General features: G+C 62.1%; 2 protein-coding genes across 5 annotated transcripts in view; one reads left to right on the top strand and one right to left on the bottom strand.

Moving 5' to 3' along the window:
• Window positions 1–7,731: 7,731 nt before the first annotated feature.
• On the bottom strand, window positions 7,732–14,039 carry SOHLH1 (spermatogenesis and oogenesis specific basic helix-loop-helix 1). Of its 2 annotated transcripts, none has more exons than XM_055270420.2 (8): window positions 13,701–14,039; window positions 13,291–13,425; window positions 12,613–12,760; window positions 11,797–11,918; window positions 10,898–11,091; window positions 9,382–9,595; window positions 8,715–8,785; window positions 7,732–8,139 (listed from the first exon to the last, which is right to left on the bottom strand). In XM_055270420.2, the coding sequence occupies exons 1-8, from the start codon at window positions 13,763–13,765 to the stop codon at window positions 7,922–7,924; spliced, it is 1,167 nt and encodes a 388-aa protein (XP_055126395.1). In that variant the 5' UTR covers window positions 13,766–14,039; the 3' UTR covers window positions 7,732–7,921. The 2 variants fall into 2 exon arrangements, with proteins under 2 accessions (XP_055126395.1, XP_055126394.1); XM_055270419.2 differs by having other exon boundaries at window positions 11,797–11,879; window positions 13,701–13,857.
• Window positions 14,040–16,364: 2,325 nt separating this feature from the next.
• The window catches only part of KCNT1 (potassium sodium-activated channel subfamily T member 1), a 91,272-nt gene continuing 87,605 nt past the window's right edge, over window positions 16,365–20,031 (top strand). For 2 of the 3 annotated variants that reach the window (XM_055270409.2, XM_055270407.2), the window contains exon 1: window positions 16,490–16,677. In XM_055270409.2, the coding sequence (XP_055126384.1) occupies window positions 16,568–16,677 (110 nt within the window). In that variant the 5' untranslated portion in view covers window positions 16,490–16,567. Of the gene's footprint in view, window positions 16,678–20,031 lie in introns of all 3 variants that reach the window. The other variant, XM_055270408.2, reaches the window with a different exon arrangement.

Genomic DNA, 20,031 nt, shown 5'->3' with positions numbered 1-20,031 from the left:
GAATCCCCCTTAAGTTAGCAGAGGAATGAGGAAACTCACATTGATCCAGAAACGTCTCTCTCATCACCCCAGAAGGCTGAGACCCCAGTACTCCAGGAGGTTCTGGGAGGACCCAGAACCCACGTTCCTTAGAGCTGGCACCATTAAGTACATTCCCTGGGGGCAGGGGGGGTCCTGGCCCTGGATAAAAACCAGGCGGCCACCTCAGTCCTTGTGGACATGCCCCCTCCCTTGGTGCCCAGGCCCCTTTGACAGCCAGGGAGGGGCTGTCAGCACCCTCCTCCCCACCTCACCACTGGCTTTGCCCAGACCCCCACACCCTCCCAGTGGAAGGTGCCCCCAGCCAGGGCTGTGACCAGCATGTGGAGGGCCATGGCCTGCTGACCGCGAGCAGACTCGGCCTCTCGGGGTGGGCCCACCAGCCGTGCAGTGTGGAAAGGTGGGCACATCCATCCTAACTGCCGTGGGGGCCAGGTGGGCAGGCGAGGCCGCGGCGGGATGGCGTGGGGAGGCAGGAAGGAGCACCAAGACTTCTGGCTGTTGGGGCTGGGCCTGGGGGGACACCCCTGGGCAGAAACGGGCTGAGGTGGTGGGTCCCGGGGGAGCCAGGACCGTGCGGTGGGAGTGGACCAGGGAGACAGGGAGTCCAAAAGGAGGTGCCACCCCTTCCGGGGTCAACACATGGCTGCCCTAGTTCACTGCTTTGGGGACCAACCTCAGCATCTTGTCCCAGAGCCAGTGGGGGGTGGGGTCTTCCCTGCCCTCAGGGCCAAGCTGTGCTTCAGAACAGCAGAGGCTGACACCCCAGGCTCCAGGGAGGCCTGGGCCCCAGAGGCCAGTGGGCTCACCTGAGGTCCGGCTGATCCCTCCAAGCTCTGTTTCCCAAGAGGTACCCCAGGGAACCCCACTTCTGCTTCTCTTTCATGTAACCTGAGGACACAGCAGTGCCCACCTTCCAGGCCGACCAGGGTGGCGATGTCTGACAGGCCACACTCCTGCCGGCCCCGCCAGCCGTACTTTCTGCCTTCCCGCTGCTCCTGGCCAAAGAGGCTGGGAAACAGCTAGCGGCCTCCCAGGGAAGGACTGGCCCAGACCCTCCCGATGCCCCCACTCCCCCAATGTCTTCTCTCAGGAAGGGGTCTGTGGGCCACACTTCAGGAAGGCGGTCCCAGTGCAGACCAGAAGTTTCCGCGGCTTCCCGGGGCTTCAGCGTTCTAAGAGCCCACAGAGGGCAGACAGGGCTGCCTCCCGGGTCAAGGGCTGGGTGTTAGGGTCTCTCTGGTCCCAGGGAGGAGCCAGCAGGGGTATCCAGGGAGGCCAGGACTGGCTTGAACACAGTGGAGGTGGCAACGTCGCTGCCTGGAGCCAAGGGAGCCTTGATGGTGCAGCGACCACGCTTCTGGGGACCAAGGGACCAGGAAATCCCATAGCGTTGAGGGTGTGGCCGTCAGCCCTCCAGCCTGGAAGCCACTGCTCCGTGTCAGCGAGGCTGGACCCCCATCCTGCAGGGTCACAACCCCTCCAGCCAGAAGCCGCTCCCAGGTCGAGCACAACCTTATTGTCAATCACTGTGACACAATTATGTGTCAATCACAGGCCACGTTCTTGATCAATCCCCTCTGTGGCCACCCAGGACCCTGCAGACCTCACAAGCCAAGGAGATGGGTGGAGCCCAGACATACTTGTAAAAGCAGGTGACACCGTCATGTGTGATGTCAGGCTCACGCTGGGCACCGTGAGGAGAGCATCCTGCAGGCCCAGGACAGCGCAGGGAGACCAGGCAGGCAGCTGCCACTTCCATGCAGGTGAGTGATGGGGTCCTGGAGGTGGGGAGGGGTGTGGAGAAGCAGGCGATGTGTGCAGTATGCTGATGGCCCTGGATGGTGCCTGCGGACACCGACCACATTGTATGGGATGTGAATTCCATCTCGATGCAGCTGCTAAAACAAAACCCCCAGGTGCGTGGAGCCCTCTGCCTGCGTCCGCAGCTGCGCGTTCATCAGCTCAATAAATCCTCCCAGAGATGAGTCTGAAACCCTATGAGGTGTCTACCTAGCATCAGACACTACTCTGAGTGATCTACCTCTATCCACTCTCACTCCTCCCCTCTCTACCAAGCCCATTTGACAGATGAGAAATGGGCTTGGCGAGGCTGCAATGCAGGCAGCATCCAGGACAGGACAGAACTAAGCCTGGCTCGGCTGCCGGCCGGGCCAGGGGTTGTGGGTGAACCCGGAAGGCAGAGCCAAAGGAACAACTCACAGGCCAGGCGGGGCCCAGGGCAAGGGGTACTCACGGGTGCCACCAACGGAGGCGTGAACTTTGGGGACGGCAGAGATAACGGGGAGCAGGGAAGGGACAGTGAGGGCCAAGGGCCAGGCCCGAATGCTCCACTCCTATGTCTGAGGTGTCCAAGGACCCAGGTGTGAATGGGAGCCTCCACAGCAGCCCGAACCCGACACGCACCCACCGCCAGCCTCCCCCTCTCACCTCCCTCACCCCCACCAAAGAACAGAATCCTGCACCTCCCAGACTCAGATGTCCATTCCCAGGGCCCATGGGAGGGGACACGCTGGCCACCCTCAGGCAGACGGGCATCCAGCCCACAGCCTTGGGGGCTCCTCCAGGCAGCCCACCTGCCCACTCCTGCTCATGCTGCCCGCGGAGATGGACCTGGAGCCTGCAGACGTGATCTGGCTGTGTCCCCACCCAAAGCTTGAATTGCAGTCCCCGTAATCCCCACGGGTCGTGGGAGGGATCGGGTGGGAGGTAATGGAATCATGGAGGCGGTGACCCTCATGCTGTTCTCGTGATAGTGAGTGAGTTCGCATGAGATCTGATGGTTTTTTAAGGGGTTCTCTCCCGCTTCACTCTGCATTTTTCCTTGCTGCTGCCACCATGTGAAGGATGTGTTTCCTTCCCCTTCCGCCACAATTTGTCAGTTTCCTGAGGCCTCCCCAGCCAATACTGAACTGTGAGTCAATTAAGCCTCTTTCCTTTATAAATTACCCAGTCGGGCAGTTCTTTACAGCAGCGTGAAAAGGGATTGATACACCTGCCCACCCCGCCCCTCCCCTCAGGGAACCAGGCACGACCCCAGCATGGACGCCTGGAGAGGGAATGTGGCTCCCGGAGGGGCAGCTGAGGATGGGCGTCTCAGAGCTGGGGGCCTCCTGCACCTCCTGGGTGAAGAGATTCAGAGACAGCTGGGGGCAGGCAGGGGGAGGGCACCCCACCACCATCTGCATGCCAGTTCCCACTGCCAGCCCCGAAACCCGTCGGTGGAGACCCTTCAGATGGGAATCAGAGTTCACTCCTGGGGCCTCCCTGGACCCCACCTCCCACCCCACCCTCATGTGACCCAGCACCTCCCCCAAACTGCCTCAAGGGTCCAAGGTGTGCCATCCTCTCCTCGGGCCTCCTCTTCCAAGGAACCCCTGGGCATTAAGGAGCACCAAGGCTGCTCACACACTGTGGGCCGAGGAGACACACACAAGCCATGACCTGGATGCCAGGGACCACTGCAGGGACAGCTGATGAGGGTCAAAAAAAAAGGCCAGAGAAGTCTAGGGGTCAGGAAGATTCTGGAAGTTTCTGGAAAGAAAGGGGAGGGAGGGCCTCATGCTGGGCCGTGGAAGGTGACTAGGTGAGGCCCTGACTGGGGACCCTGGCTCCCAGTTGGGGTGCAGCACAGACCCCTCTCCCCACGCTGACCACCGAAGAACCCTGAGGGGAAGCCAGGCAGCACAGTGGCCCACCCTGCCGCGCCACCCACAGCCACCTTCATGCTTGGACAGCCATGCCCCACTCAGCTCGTGACAGCCAGGGGCAGCTGGGTGCCAGCCGGAGGGGTGGTAGGGTCTCCTTGGTCAGCCGGAGCAGGGCTGAGGCCTGGTTTTGGCTCCCTCAGGCCTCCAAGAGCCAAGAGTCTGGCTTTCGGGACTGGTAGGGCCTCCCTTCTGCCCAGGTGCCCCGCAGGGTGGGCACTGGCAGCGTGGAGAGGGCGGGTTCTCAGGGTAACAGGGAGGCCTGGATGCTGGTGGGAAAAAAAGGGGGTGCCCATCTCTATTCATTCGTGGGGCACCTGGGGTCGGGGCCAACAGGGAGATGCCAGCTGTCCTCCCAGGTAACAGGACACCCTGGTGGGGGCAGACGCAGAGTGGGGCAGTTATCCTACAGACCCCCCACCTGACTCCTGTAAATAAGCCCACCCTCGCCAGCTAGAACTCCAAGGGGAGCAGCTGCCCCTGGTTTTCCAGACACACCTCTGAACTGGGGCCGCCTCGCAATCACCACCAACAGGAGTGGTAATTTGGTCCAGAGAGGAGGCCCCAGGAGCCGGGAGGTATGGGGAGATGGGGGCCGGGAGACAGACCTGCTCAAGGAATGGCTCCCCTCAACTCCCACCTGCTCCTTTTAGCCCCAGGAGCAACCACAGCCAGGCTCCCACCAGGCCCTGGCAGGCCCTGTCCGGTGCTCAGCTGGGGAGAAGAGACGGCTTCCAGTGATGGCCCAGACACCCCACCCTCCAGGTCCCCCAGGCTGCCACCATCATGGCCCGAAGGAAAGGGGCCAGACCCTGGCACAGCCAGCCTGGGGGAGCACCTGAAGCCCCCGACCCTCCCAAGATACAGCAAAAAGACCAAAAGAAACGGACTGTCCACAGTCCCATGACATGAGGGAGAGACCACAGGACACCAGAAGCTGGGGCAGGGTGGCCCCTGCAGCTCCAAGCTCCCCCTCCCACTCCTGGGACAGGCATTGCTAATCAATCACTGTTCTCACTTCACAAGCCAGGCTGGGCCTCAGGGTCATTCTGAATCTGGGCTCCAGGCAGGAGGTGAGGCTTGTCTGCCCTGAAACGGGGCCCTGTTCCCTGCCTGCCAGCACCTGTCTGCAGTGAGGCCTCTGACTTTGGAGCCCAGTTGTGGAAGGGAGCCTGGCAGAGCTGGAAAGGGGAGGCCTATCCATCTGCTCCAAGGAGAGGCCAGCGCTGATTCTGCCCTGAGGCCCCCTCCTGCCTTGTAGACCAGAAGCTCACAGCAGCAGGGCCAGGTGCTGGCCTCAGCCCCAGGGCAGCTCATGCTCAGTCACCTCCCTGCTAGGCTCAAGGTGGAATCGGGGGACAAGCTCACTGTCTCCACCCCCAACTCCTAGAGGCAATGGGCATGGGGTGGGCGGGAGCACACGTGGGGCTGCTGAGCAGGACCTCAGAGGCCTGCAACGTCCCACCCTCCTGAGACAGCACTGGCCTGTACTTGAGATGCACACGCACACCAGCACACGCGGGTGCACACACAGGCATGCACACCAACACACAATTCACAAACACATGCACACACAACAAAGTGCACACACAGGCATGCACACCAACACATATGGGTGTACAAACACATGAATATGTGCACAAACCAAACACAGCAGATACATGCACACAGTGCAAATGCAGGCATGCACACCAATAGTCACAACCATGTACGCACACCAACACACATGGGAGCACAAACACATACATACACACCAACACAGTGCACATACATGCACATGCACCAGTACAGTGCACACACACATACTGCCAACAGTGCACACATACGCACCACATGCACACACCAGTGCACACACATGTACACGAGAGCACAAATACATGCATACACACCAACACAGTGCACGCACACAATGCACACAGGCCGACAGTGCACAAACATGCATGCACACACCAACATAGTGCACACACACATGCACACCACAGTGCAGACATAACACATGCACACCACAGTACACACACATGCAGACACCAACACCATACACACACGAGCACACTGCACACAAACATGCACACACCAACTAGCACAAGCACCCATGCACACACACAACTGCAGTTTGCACAGTGCAAAAGCATGCCTACCAACACACATGGGAACAGAAACGCACACACAGCAACACAGCACACAAACGCACACATGGCAACAGGGCGCACACACACACACCACAGTGCAAACGTGGACACACACCAACACATGGAACACACACATGCACACCAACATGAGTGAACACTCGAGTACTAGCACGAAGTTGTGCATACCCACGAACACGTGTGCACACACATGCACACACGGTAACACAGTCTGGACGTCTCCTCCAAATCTCATTTCGAAATGTGATCCCCAGTATTGGAGATGCGGCCTGGTGGGAGATGACTGGACCATGGGAGCAGGTCCCTCACGAATAGCTTAGTGCCAGCCCCTTGATGATGAGTGAGTCCTCACTGTCAGTTCATGTGAGATCTGGTTGTCGAAGAGTTTGGGACCTCCCTCCTCTCTCTTGCTCCCACTTTGCCTTCTGCCATGACTGGAAGTTTCCTGAGGCCTCCCCAGGAGCAGAAGTCACTACGCTTCCTGTATAGCCTGCAGAACCGTGAGCCAACTAAATCTCTTTTCTTCCTCAATCACCCAGTCTTAAGTATTGCTTTACAGCAGTGCAGTAGTGAACAGAATGGTCTTCTAGGAGACACTCTTGAAATCTGGCCGCCTGAGTCGACCCCTAATGAGCACGACACGGAAGAGCAGCCTCATGCTCCTGGCTGGGCCCCAACCACCACTCTGTCCCCCAGAGGTCTGAAGGCTCCTCCGCCTCTGCTGCAGGGTCTCAGCAACATGGGCCATCAGTGCCCAGTGGCACGGCATCCCAAGAATGCTGTTCTGCAGCCAACAGCCATGTCTCAGGCATCCAGCTGGACCTGAACCTCCTTCCAAGGGACCATGACGGGTGCTCAGAGCCAGTCCTGATGGCCTTGGGCCCCTCACCAAAGCCCCCTACCCCCTTCTTCTCTGGGGTCTGCCCGCCACCCACAGCCTGGTGTTTGCACGGCGCTTGCTCCCTGGAGCCTCCTAACCTCCTGCCCACGGCAGGCCCTCCTGAGCCTTTGTCTGAATGACTCAGAGCAATGAATGGAACATTCTGGCTGGCTGCGGGGGCGGCTGCATGCAGGCACAGGGCCGCAGCCTGGTGGGGCTCTGAGCCCACGCTCAGACCTGTTTCCTCTACCTGGGCGACAGTGACTGCGCTGGCCCCTGGAACACTGCCCTGGCGGGGGTGATCACACGGGGCCTGGAGCCAATGTCTCCAGATGGGGATAGCAGGGTGAGCCCCTGAGCATCCGGGGTCAGAGACCAGCACCACCTGTGCTGTGGCTGAAAAACAGATGGGCACCTAAGCACCATCCAAAGAGCTCGGCCCCTCCTCTAAGTAACCTGCCCCCCCTAACCCCGAAGTAACCCAGCCCCCCTCTAGATCTCAGGGTATAGGGCTGGGAACAGGACCAGACACTGAGGCCAGGTAACCTCTGCCCAGGATCCCCTATTCCCCATGCACAGTGAGTGCAGAGGTGACCAACAGTGGAGGTGGAAGCCAGCCCTTCCCTTGGAGCCCCCTGGGCCGGGACAGGACAGCAGGCTTTTCCGAAAGGACTCTCCTCCCTGCAGCTCTGAGTGGCACCCAGCAGGAAAAGCAGCTCACAGAGCAGCCTCCAGGCACCAAGACCGTGAGGCCACATCGCCTCCAGGGAGCAGGTCCCAGAGCGCCCCTACCCCAGGGCACCAGGACTGGGTTATTCCGGGATTTCGCAGTGCTGAGAACTTTGGAGAACAAAATCCCCGGCAGCTGCCTGCACGCTGAACGGAGGTGGCTCGATCTGCCTGATGAATCGGGCTAATTACACAGAAGCCACACGGGTTTTGCTTCCTCCAGGAAAACTGCTTTCCCTCTTTAATATTCAGTATCCTCTTCTCACAGCCTGTAAGCCTCGCTCAAATTAGGGTGCAGCTGCAACCCAAACCCAAAATAAAATGCCCAAGCATGCGACAGGGACACACACAGCTCCAGATCCGCCGGCCCCGCCCGCCTCCTCTCCACAGCCTGGCTGCTAGCAGGCAAAGAAGTCAGGGAAGATGCTCTCCACCTCGTTCTTCAGGGCCAGGCCTGCACAGTCCACATCCAGGCCCCACGGCTCCAGAGGGCTGTCCTGGAGCTCCTGGGAGCCAGGCTCAGGGGCCCCTAGGAAGCCTGGCTCTCCATCATCCAGTGGACTGCTCTCAGCTGGGGCCCACGCAGGGCCACTGCCTCCTCGGCCCTCCAGGGATCCTGGAAGCAAACAGGACACATCGGCAGGGCAGGCAGGTGCTCTGGGAGCTGGAGGCAGACAGGTGGGGTCGGAGGAACAGAGCTCCCACCTCAGTCCATCTGCCCTGTCCTGTCCCCGCTGCACAGAGGCTGTGATGAGGTGGGTGAGCTCATACCTGGTGGCCCCAGGCCCAGGACACCTGTTGGACCAGAACCAGGAACGGGCTCCCAGACACTAAATCCTAAATGGAATGGACACACGCCACATCACAGGGCCATACACCTTTGCCGGCCAGCACGGGCTGGACCAGGGGCCTCGCTGACACGGGGTCAAGGGGAAAGAATATAGGGTTCCAAGCACCGCCAGCTCTCATGCGGGCTCGCCCACACCACGTTCACTCACACACTCACATATCACCTATAACGCTCAATACCTGACACGGCCCAATAGCTAAGCACCAACGGCGGAGAAAATAAGGGCTCAGACACAGACCCTGGTGCCCCCTGTCACACACGCTGGGCCTGAGTCCCAATTCCCCAGCTCATGTCAGGTGCTGATGCGGGGGGACCAGCCCTGGACCCAGGGCCCCACTCACCCGGCCACCAGCTGGGACCAGCAGTCAGCAGAAATGACGTCCCATCCTCCACATCAGACCCCAACACAGACCTGGAGGCGACAAGCCCTTCCTCAGTGGTCACAAGTGGACCCGGGCCTTGGAGCTCAAGGAAACATTTGGGCCCAAGTCCTGCAAAGGCAGCTTCAAATGCAAAGATCTAGGCACCACTCCTGACAGGCTCCACCGTGCCCAGCGGGGAGAAATGCAGAAGCCACGGCCACTGAGGACACGGGCCAGTGGCTCTCGTGGGTCCCGATCCGTCCTGCAGAGTATCTCTGCCGGTTTCTCTCCAGCCGCAGTCTCGCTCATCTCGTCCCCTCCCTCCCCCTCCCCTCCCCCTCCCACACCCCAGCTGGTATGTGCTCAGGAAACACAAACTCATTTTACTATCAGCCAAAACAAATGACAATTAGGAAGACAGAAGTGTTTCCAGAAACACACATTAGAAAGCCACACGGCAAGGCTGGCTGGTCGGTCCTGTCCTGGGCTGTGGCCTTGGCCTCCCTCCCACAGGCACAGAAGCAGGGACGGAAGCTTCCAGATGCTGAGAGAGTGGGCCCCGGCAGGACTGGCAGGAGGTGGGACAGGCTTACACACACATGCTCGCTCACGCACACACAGGCATGCACACCGCCTGGGCACTCACCCGGCCTCCTGCGCAAGCATGGGGTCCTCCTTGGCTGGCTCCCCCAGAGGTGCAGCCCCCATGGCCAGGGGCCCAGCCTGGCCCAGCCAGCCAAGGGCCTCCCCGCTCATCACAGGCAAGGTCTGCTGCTGTGAGAATGGAGGCCAGGACAGGGGTGGCCTCACAGCCTTAGGAAGACTCCGGCCTGGGGGCCACGGCACCAGGCTGGAAGGTTCTGGGAGAGAAGTCAGATGCGGGTCAGCCTTCCCTGCCCGGACCCACAGGCTGCCCCCAAGGACCTTGCGACTCACGGGCTCAGTTCACTCATGCTGACCGAGCACCTGCCCTGCTGCCTGCACCCTGCAGCAGGGACACATGGGAGGAAGCTCAGAAGTGGGTAGCACACAGGTAAACCGGGAGAAGACGAACACCCAGAGGTGGGGTGCCCAACACCTGGGGGCCGAGGGCTTCCTAGAGGGGGTGCTGGCTTGGCCAGCTGCAAGGGGCTTGGATCTGGGGACCCTCTCAGCACCGCCTCCCGGACCTCGAGCTCTGCCCTCAGACCTGCTCTCTCCCCACGTGCCTGGCTGACAGGTTTCTGGAGTGCCCTGATGACCCCAGCTCTGCCACCAGCCCCGCCAACCGCATGACTGCTCCCAGCCACAGCCACACTCACGGGGAGCCAAAAGGCACAGCCCTGCCTCTCATGGCACCTGGCGACTTTCAGACGCTACCACAGCAGGGGCCGAAGGGAGTTCGGTCATCAGAGGCGCCCTGCAGGGCCACCCACAGAGGGACCAGAGCTCAGCTGTGGGTGGCATTAGGGACAAAGGCCCCGGGTGGCAGAGGGAACAGCTGGGAGGCCTCGGGCCCCTGGCTCACCCCAATTACAGTTCCTGCCATGGGCAGGCAGCATAGGTGGAAGGGCAGATGGGGCACCCCGGGGAAAACAGATCTCTGGCCACATCCAAAACACACCAGCCACAGGCGGGTGAAAGAAGCAGGGCCACAAAGCTGGACGGAGCAACCAGGATGGGGCCGAGTCCCTCTACATCCCCACTTCCCACAGACCCAGAGACCCAGGACAGGACCAAGTCCCTCTACGTCCCCACGCTTCCCGCAGACCCAGGGAGTGACCAGGATGGGGCCAAGTCCCTCTAGGTCCCCATGCTTCCTACAGACCCAGGGATCCAGGGAGGAGGAGGTCAGGCCCTCCCTTCCCTGGAGCACACGGAGGTCCCAGGAGGAGACAGGATGGAGGGAACAGCCCCATGGTGGCCTCTGCCCAGGACTCTCCCTTCCTCGAGCCACACTTCCTCCCTCCCGAGAGCACACGTCCTCCTTTGCACAAAAGCAGGCACAGCCCAGGGGCCTTGAATCAAGCTCATCCCTCAACACATGGGTTTCTCGCCAACACATGAGCCTGGGAAAACTTCGAACTCGCGTTTGCAAACAGCCCCCCTGTTCTTAGGGCTAAAACACAGCCCGGCCCCGCTCCCCAGGCCAAGGGCACCCCACATGCACACCCAGGACTCACCTGAGAAAGGGGGCAGCCCACCCCGCACCTGGCACAGCCCCGACAGTGCCTCACACTTGTCCGTGCCCAGGGACCTGCAGCTCATGGGGTCCCACTGCCTGGAGGACGCAAGGATGTGCGGCAGGGGCTCTGGGCTGGCCGCCTCCGGATCCCGGGACCAAGGACTTTCCAGAAATGCCTTCACATCTGGGGTTCTAGAAGGAGCAACATGACAAGGATCCTGGGTCTATCCCCCAGCCTCCCGGAAGGCTGCCCCCACCCACCCACCCCAGGAGCAGAGGGCTGGACCCGTCCCCAGGACACCCCAGGCACCACCCACCACCAAGCCAGCCTCTGCCCAGGGGTCCTGGGCCAGCCAAGCTCCACAGCTGTCTGCCCAATTTCCCTCTGCCCAACTCCCCCGGTTCTAGATTCTTCCATAGCTAATTAGCCACCAGCCCCATGCCCCAGCCTGCTTTGGAGTAAAATGGGTACATTTAAACACAAGATGCAGGCAGTCCTTCAATCCCGGGAGCTGCCATTCTGAAAAGAACCAAATTATCTTGATTTCAGAAAACTCCCTTCCTGAAGCTGCCCATGGGGAGAAGTATGACACCTCCCTGACCACCTGTAAATTCCCCACACACAGGAGCAGAAGAGACTCCTCCCGGGCACCTCCCACCTCCACGCCAGCCCAGGCCCTCAATTCTGCTGACCGCACTCCCCCCTTGCTGGAGCTCGCCCGTGTTGGTCACCTCACGCCTGGCCACCTGAGTTGGCAGGGCTCTGGGCAGGTCACCACCTGCGGAGGCCGAGCCAGGCCTCCAGGCCGCACCCTCCCGAGGACGTGCCAGGGGGCTTTGGGTCTGCTGCTCCCAGGGTCACCCAGCCCTGGAGAGCGGGCCCCAGGAGACACTAACCGAGTCCCGCCGGACGCTCCCGTCCCAGAGTCTGGCACGCCTGCTTGAATCTGACTCGACAGCGTCAACTGTAAAACGTCCTCCTGCAACGAGTGCCACATTTCCTTGGAGGAAGCAACAATCTGAAATTTAAGTAAACACGTAAAACAAGGACAGAGACAGTCAGCTGGGAAACCTAAGACACTATGACAAGACTGCTACCCCGGGGCCTGGAGGGTCACTGTGAGCTCGGTCCCCGCTTGGGACTTCGGGGGCGAGAGTACAGGTTGACGAGGCTGAGGTTCCACCCCGGAAAGACCCCACCATTCCTGAATCAGGCAGTGCATACTCAGGGCCCTCACTGCAAATGCTGGGACCCCTGACTTCACAGATGACAACACAGTTTCATTCCCCACGCAGGTCCTCAGCCCCAGCACTCACGGGGTCAGCCAGAGCCCCCAGGGCTTTGGAGAGGGGAGAGGAGCCTCTCTTGGGGGCGTGCAGAGAAATGATCTAGGGGGTGCTCAGCCAGGGAGGATCGGGGGACCCCAACTCCCCCAAATTGGCACGGAGCATCTGGGCAACCCATCAATGAACAGGACTCAGGGGCACATGAGGGCTGGAAAGGAAAGCTTGCTCCTTTCCAGGGACAGAATAACAACAGGTAAGGCTTGAACAAATCAGGAAGTGCCCTGCCGAAAACATGGCCTGCTCTAGCCGTGGAGACCGAGAAGGCTGAAGGAGACGGGATGACAGGGGACGCACTGCCTGCAAGGTGGTGAGATGTCCCATCACCGCGACGCCAGAGGACTGATGGCGTCTACCCTTACAACTCACAGCGTGCTGCTCCTGACTGGGCCCCAGGGCGCTGGCAAGCCGCAGGAACTGCACAGACATCTCCAGGACCGAAGCCATGTCCTCCCGCCGGCCATCGAACTGGGGCAGCAGGGCCCGCAGACGCTCACAGCTCAACGAGATCCGCTTCCTGGTTCCGATCAAGAAACAAATATCTGTGGGCCCTCCCGCCCTCCCAGAGAAGGGACAGCAACTGCTAGAACCTGCCAGCAGGTTCTAGAACAAACCCCTGGGGGCTTGTCAGGTAGAGGGGGCTACAAGACGACTGAGAGCTGCCCCCGTGATCTGAAGCCCCGAGATCTACATCAGAGCACAGCCTGGGCCTGACCCCCGGACCCCGGCGACAGGCTGTCCAGCTCAGGCCCAAACCATGGCTGCTTTGCGGTCTGGAGAGGACAGCGAGGGTCAGAGGCAGTCAGAAGGGCAGAGGATCACAGGTGCACAGCCTCGAGAGGCCAAGGCTTCAGGATAAAGAGGGGCTGCAGGATGTTCCCCAACGCGGCTTTTCTGGTTTACTTGGAAATGTGCAGTCTGTCCTTCTCCTGGGCACAGGCCACGAGCCCCTTCCAGCTGCCTGACACCTGGTGGCGGCCCCGAACCTAATCTCACCCGCTCCACCCCTTTACAGCGCTCTCACCCCTGGGAGGCACCACCGTTCACCTGCGCTCCCTCTCGCTGATCACGTTCCTCCGAAGACAGGAGCTGGGACCCTCGGCCACCCTAGGGGCCTTGGGCGGGCCCGAGCCCTGGGCCGAGTCCTCGCACCAGGAGAGGGCACCAGACAGGGAGGAGCCGCTGCCGAGAGAGCCAAGAGCACCGGGCCCTGAGAACCCCAGAAAAGGCCACCAGGAGTCCCAGATGCCAGAATGGGCGCCTTTGGGGTGTGGGTGGAAGCCAAGACTGGGTCACGTAGGGACACGGCCTGCCCCTCTCTGCACCCCTTCCCCTCTCCCAGGGTTCAGGGCTCTGCCCCAGGAGGGCCAGGATGGGCGGAGCCCGGCGACTTGCGGAAGCACCCCTAGGTACAGGCCTAGGGACCCACACCCTTGGCCTGCAGCCCAACTCCTCACTTGCATCTCCTGACGGTGGGGACCCCGGAGACCTCCGGGTCGGGCTCGGAGCATCGAGACGCCATGAACTCGCAGCTGCGGAGCGACCCCACGCACACGGCCCCTTCCGCAGGCAGCCCCGCCCCCTCACGTGTGCTCTGCCCACCTGCCACGTGCTTTCCACCTAGCCCGCCCCCACCCCCACTTGCAATCCGCCCTCCTAGCGCATGCGCTCTAGCCCTCCCCACGCATCCAGCCCGGGGCCCACGTGACCCGCGTTCCTGCAAAGAAGGTGCTGGAAAGGGACTTGGGGGGTCCACCCACTCTATGCCCCCACAGGACGCCAGGGGAAGGGGCCCCAGCCCAGGTGGCCCTGCCTTCACCCTTACCTTCCCGGGGGTCGCCTCGGTTCCCACTTATGCGTCTCGGTGCCCTTGGGCACTTTGGAGACGCGGGCCCTGCCCTTAGGAGCACAGCCCCTGCTGGGAGTGGGCGAGGCTGGGCTGAGCCGTTTAGCCCCGGCCTGGGGGACCCGGGGAAGGGGGAAGGGGGAAGCGGGAAGCGTACCCGCCTGCTCCCCAGTCCCCCACGCCTCCCTTTTCCGCCAAATCTAGCACGCTTGCAGGTGCTGCGCCTCAGGGTAGGGTCACCATCCGCCCTTCTGGGTCGCCCAGAGCCAGGGGCATCCTGTCCCCACTCCCAGGCCACCATCGTCCGTGCTCTTCCTCCCTCTCAGCTCTGCCGGGCACCTCAGAACCCTCTGTCCCTTCACCTGGCCCTGCCCAAGCACCGCCCCCGCTTTATGCCCTGGGGCCCTAGCTCGAGCCCTCACACTCTCAGCAGGTTTCTGTGGGGTCGCGGGGGTCCTGCCCATCCAAATTCAGAAAGCTCCGGCGCCAGGTGTTCGCTCACCTCCCCGCTGAACTCAAGGAGCCGCCCTGCGCTGGGCTTGAGTCCCCCAATAAATACTTTTTGGGGGATGACGGAGGGAAGGGGGAGGTGGAGACCCTTCCTCTTTCATGGAGGGTGGGGGGGCCCTCAGGGAAGCAGAGGGGACGAGGGTGGGGGGTGAGGCTGGACTGTTGGGAGGACATCCCTGGCCCGGCTCGTGCTGAGGTCCGTAGCTGGAGGAGGTGGGGTGGGTGGCAGGGGTTCTCCTCCCGAGAGGGGCGGCAAGAAGGAACCTGGGCAGGTGCCACCACATGGGGGCGTCTGCCCGGGGTGCCCCAATCTCCTGTGGAGAAGGCGCGGCTCTGGGCCTCAGGCTGGCATTCTGGACTTTGGGCCAAAGATGGGTGAAGGGTGTTTGGAACAGACGGAGGTTATGTAATATAAGGTGGTCTCTCCATCCCTGCTCCACCCAGCCATGGCTGCAGGTCAGACATGGAGGAGGACCGGGTTGGAGAGGAGGGCAAAAGCTCTCAGGGACCTGGGCGCCTCTCCCGGCCCTGCCCCTGGCCAGGGAGGGATGGACGGGCTGGCGATCTGGGGCTCCCCAGTGGCAGAGTGGGGCCAAGTTTTTGTTTCCCTAAAGCCCTCGGAACGTCATCAAACCTGCGACTTTCCTGCCGCTGACAACATGTGTAATTACTGCTAATTAATCACAGATGCAGACGGTGCAGGCCTCTCAGTGGCGATTTTTCTGAGTTTCCCAGGCAGGAGGGCGTTGGCAGAAAGGCCACCATCTTGCCCCGGCGGCACCCGCCCAGGGGTGGTGGAACCCCGGCAGCAGCACCGGCCTCTCTAGGGACCTGAGGAAAAATCCCCAAGATGCCCACGAGCTGTGTGGCGAGGGCACAGGCTGAACCTCTGCTGGGGACTTGGAATCCTAGACTTCCCCAAGTTTTCCCCACTCACCCCCTAAAAGCATCCGTGTTTAGCCTGCTGCCTCCTGGAGAACAGGGAAGGACCCTCTGGAGAGACACTGGGGAGGCCAGGGACCACGAAGTACATGCCATGTGCCCTCCAAATGGACCTGGCCCTCCCCCTGCCCCTCGTGGGCACAGTCCTGGCTTAGTGAGGGGCCTGGTCCGCCCTGCAAACCAGCAAAGCTCTGGGGACAGAAATCGCAGTTCTCCAGAGCTCTGTGTGAGGCTGAGCCAGGGTGACGCATGTGCGACAGTGTGAGCACGTGCGCGGGAAAGGGGGCCCGCAGGGGGACCCTCTGCTTCCTAGTCTTTGGCCTGCAGCATCTTAAGTTGGGGCTCCTCCTTACCCGTCTAAAGGTGCTGTGTGTGCCCGTCTGGGTGAGAGCACAGGGCGGGGTGCAGTCATCCTCCTCCCCCAGGCCAAGCCCAGGATGCGGTGCCCACCGACAGATGCCGCAGCCTGCGAGGGGTGTGGGGGCGGGGGGGGCGGGGAGTCGTCTTGAATCTGGCTTGTGTTGAATGACCAGTGTTGACCACGGCAGAGCAGCACAAGGGGGAGGTGCTGACGGTCCCCGGGCGCAGCGGCTGGACGCTGGCGGTCAGAGCAGCGCATGTGCCCTGCTGCCCGCAGAGGACCCAGAGCCCCCTGAGCCCCCGCCCACCACGGAGCCCTCCCAGGGCTGTAGGGCCCGGTGGCGGCGCGCTCGGGCTTTCCTAGCCATTGACGAACCCCGTCCTGTTTTTCGGAGTTTTGAGGGCTCAGAGGGCCGCGGCGGGGGCGGATCCCTGGACCCTCACCCTCCCTACGCCCCAACCCGGTCCCCGCCTGAGCCAGAGCCGCCGCGGGTCCTGACGCGGCCGGCAGGGGGCGCGCGCGGACAGACGCCCGCACCCGACCCTGAAACTGGCGTTTTTTCCTCGCTAATCTGCGAGGAAAATGTTTTTCAGGGCAAAGCGAGGGAAGAAGGTGGCGGCTCCCACTCGCTTCTCCCTCGGGTCGGGTCCGAGCTGCCGGGCCGCATGCCACTCCCCGACGGGGCGCGTAGCCCAGGGGGCGTCTACCGGGAGGCGCGCGGCGGGGGCTACACCAACCGGACCTTCGAGTTTGACGACGGCCGATGCGCCCCCAGGTACAGTCCCCCACGCGGGGAGGCCCCTGTCTAACCTAAGACCCCCCAAGTTCCCCCTCAGGCTCCCGCACCCTCCAGGACCCGCCATTCCCAGGGCCATCCAACTTCCCAGGACCCGCGAGTGCCCTCCCAACCACCTTGGGGAACAGGGGCGCCCCTCAGGGTGGGTCACGCTAATCAGCAGGTGCCCAGGCAGCAGCGTCCGTCCCCATCTGTCCTCGGCCTGGTAAGAAGCTGGGGGGAGCGGCTGTGGCTACATGGGGTCCTGAGCATCTCCCAGGTGGGGGGAGTGGCAGGGAGGCTGGGGGCGTTGCAGGGCCTTCCATCCCCCCAGCCCCTCCCCCACCCCAGCTTGGGGAGGAAGAGTCCATTCCTCTTATGTGGCATGGCAGTGCTGGACCAGGGTGGGGTGCCCGGTGAGGTTACCCCACACAGTAGGGAGTTTCCACAGCAACCTTCCGAGGAAGAGTCCCCAGTGGGAAGTGGGCTAAGTGGCTGTCAGATGAGGGCAGGAGTCCTGGGTTCTGGTCACTCCTCGTTCCCCGCCGGCCGTCCCTGGAAGGAGAGGGCCAGTTGAGAAGGGCATTCAGGTGACCTGGAGCCAGCTGTTCCCTGTGCAGTGTCCTGGGATGCCACACGGCTCCCACCCACCCAGTGACCAGTGCAGAGGCATGGACCAGCAGCCGAGTGGGACAGTACTGAGCGGAGGTTGCCCCAGGATCCTGGTTCCCCATCCTCTCCCCCATCCCTCGGCTCTTGAAAACAGGCAGGTCTGCCCCTCACCCTGTCCCCAGAGCCAGACTCCAGGGGACCCTGGGCAGAGCCAGTCACTGTCTTGAGTGAGCCCCTCCCCACCAGGACACAGCCCTTTCTTCTGGATCCTGCCCAGTCTCAGGCTGTCCTGAGGCTAGAGAAGGGGGTGGAAGAGCATACGTGAGAGCGGGAGGCCTGGTGCTGCTGCTTGTTTGTTCTGTGGGACTCAGTTTCCCCATGTGTAAAATGAGGGGGTAGGCCGGATGGTCTTTAAGGGCTGCTTCTGGTGAGGGACCAGGCTGGAGAGGAGGTTCCCAGCATCAAGAGGCAGGCACAGCACCCACCTGGCACCCGGGGGAGTCCGGGGTACAGCGTGGGTGAGGAGCAGGTGCTCTGAGGGTGGACAGTGACTTGGTGATGTCCTTGGGAAGTGGGCATGGCCTGGATGTGCTCTGAGGGGCTATCCGGGGGATGCCTGTCAGGCACAGAGAAGATGACCCCAAGGGGGTCCTGGATTGCCCTTGTCTTTGTGTGCTGGCCGGCCCCTACCATCTCCCTCCCCAGCCTAGCGTTGCTCTCCCTGGCCATTCTGCTGGAGTTTATCACCTGTCCTGCTGGGCCTGACCTGCTCCAGACAAGGTGGCAGGACTGTGTCCTCAGGGTCCGGCCTTTAGCTCCAGGCCTCATCCTCCGGGTCCTCCCAGACACCTGTGTCTCCCAGTTGGCCCTGCCCACCCGCCCGGGACAGCTCCTCCTCCTCGCTGGACTGAGCTGGCCTCCGTTGCAGCAGAGATTCCCTGTCACACTGCAGGCGGAGCAGCTGCCGGCACTGGGGAGGCGTCAGGCTTGGGGAGGGAGCAGGACCTGGGCTTGGCTGGGCTCCGGAGCGGGGAGCTGAGCTCCAGGTGAGGCCAAGGCTTGCGGCCCAGACAGGTGGCTTCAGCTGCGAAAGAAGAACCTTTGTGCTGCCTGGTGGTGGGGGGAGCTCTGCGGGGCAGGTTTCCGCACCAGCTCTCACGTGGGGAGGTGGGTGCCAGGCAGCAGCATGGTCAGAACCCGGGCCCTGGAATCCATAGGCCTTGGTGCCCAGCCTTGAGCAGGCGTCTGTCTTTCCCGGGTGCTGGAGGATGCCAGCCTTGGTGCTGTGGTTCAGAGGGGACAGGAGGTGCTTGGACACCCCACCCCACCCCAGTGCCCCAGCTCAAACCCCCAGCTCCATGCTAGTGGTGTCCCTGCGTCAGCCCCGAGGCCACCAGACCAGAAAGTGGGGCTCCAGAGAGGAGCTCCTGGCCTTCCAGTTTGCACGGGTCTTCACGGGCCTCTGGCCCCCTTTCTGGCCTGCAGGCTCCCTGCTCCCACCCCCATGCCGTGGAGTCCCAGGCCCTCAGCTGCCTCCCCACAGGCCCTGGAGATGACAGCTGTTGTAGGAGAGGGAGGGGCCAGTGGCCCTGGTGGCCCCAGAGCTGGCCAGTGCCCAATGCTCTTCGCATCAGAGCCCCTGCCAGGCCTTTCCTGGAAATACCAGTTCCCAGCAGCCCTGCTCCAGGGCGGGCCTGGGACCCTCTAGGCCCTGATGGGATCGGGCCCTGGCATCCTGCCAGGGTACATGCCTGGCCCAAGGTCCTGGCCGGCCCTCCAGGCCCATATTAGGGAGCAGTGCCTTTAGCAGCAAGAAGTAGCTCAGGGCCCGTGGGAAAGGTTTGAGGGCCCAAGGTACTGCCCAGCGCTGGCCGGCAGGAGGGACGGCTCGGGCCACGGGGAACTCAGGGGTCTGCGGTGGCCCCGGAATGGCCACGGTAACAACAGCTCAGGAGGACAGAGGTGAGTGAGCAGGGAGCGGATGGGGTCCCCACGAGGGCCTCTGCTTCTGTTCCAATGGCTGGCCTGGGTGTGGCCTGTGTCCTTGCACCCGGCAGCCTCCAAGCGTGCTGGTCTGGTTCACCCACTGTATGCGGAGCTCTTGATTAACACAGAAAATGACTTGGGACGAGCCTGGCGTGGCAGCAGCGGGGGCTTGCTGTGGGGCCATCTCATGCCCTCGGAGGGTGTTGGGGGGCGTCTCAGGCTCTCCCCGAGGCTTTTTGTCCTGCTTCGCAGGGATGCAAACTTGCAGGCTTTGCCCCAGGTGCCACCAGCCCTGGGAGGGGTGGCACTTCTGTGTCTCCTGCAAAAAATCCCAGGCTTCTCTGCAACAGGAAAGTTTGTCCAAGTGTGTCCCAGCCCTGCATGGGTGAGGGATGCTGAACGGGTATCGTGTACCCAAAAACAAGTGCTGTGTGTGCCTGTGAACCTGGGCGCTCCGTGAGCCAGGCAGGCGCACGTGGGCACGTGTGTGAGAGCTGGAGGAGGATATGTGGGGCTCGCCAGCCAGCTTGTGTGACCTTGAAGTCACTGGTCATGAGTCTGGGGAAAGGCAGGCTGGGCTCAGTGTGCCCGTGCTAGGTGGCTGGGTGCCAAGGCCCGGTTAAATGGGCATCTTTCAAAGATGTCTTGGGACCTCTCCCAGCTGTGTGGGTAAGGCCACCCATGTTCACCCAGACCCACTTCCACCTGTGGAACTTGGAAGTGAGCCAGCGGGGCTGGAACTGAGGCCAGGCTGCG

Source organism: Symphalangus syndactylus, chromosome 3 (genome assembly GCF_028878055.3).
Source record: "Symphalangus syndactylus isolate Jambi chromosome 3, NHGRI_mSymSyn1-v2.1_pri, whole genome shotgun sequence".
Classification (NCBI taxonomy): Eukaryota; Metazoa; Chordata; class Mammalia; order Primates; family Hylobatidae; genus Symphalangus; species Symphalangus syndactylus.
The sequence above is the reverse complement of the archived record's forward strand: the minus strand, read 5'-3'. Positions and strand labels throughout refer to the sequence as shown.

Coding starts and splice junctions, on each gene's coding strand:
- SOHLH1 (XM_055270420.2), bottom strand. CDS start 13,765: ATGGCGTCTCGATGCTCCGAGCCCGACCCGGAGGTCTCCGGGGTCCCC. Junction 13,426..13,700: donor CCCACCGTCAGGAGATGCAA/GTGAGGAGTTGG, acceptor CTCTCTCGGCAG/CGGCTCCTCCCTGTCTGGTG. Junction 11,092..11,796: donor GGAGCGTCCGGCGGGACTCG/GTTAGTGTCTCC, acceptor TGCTCCTTCTAG/AACCCCAGATGTGAAGGCAT.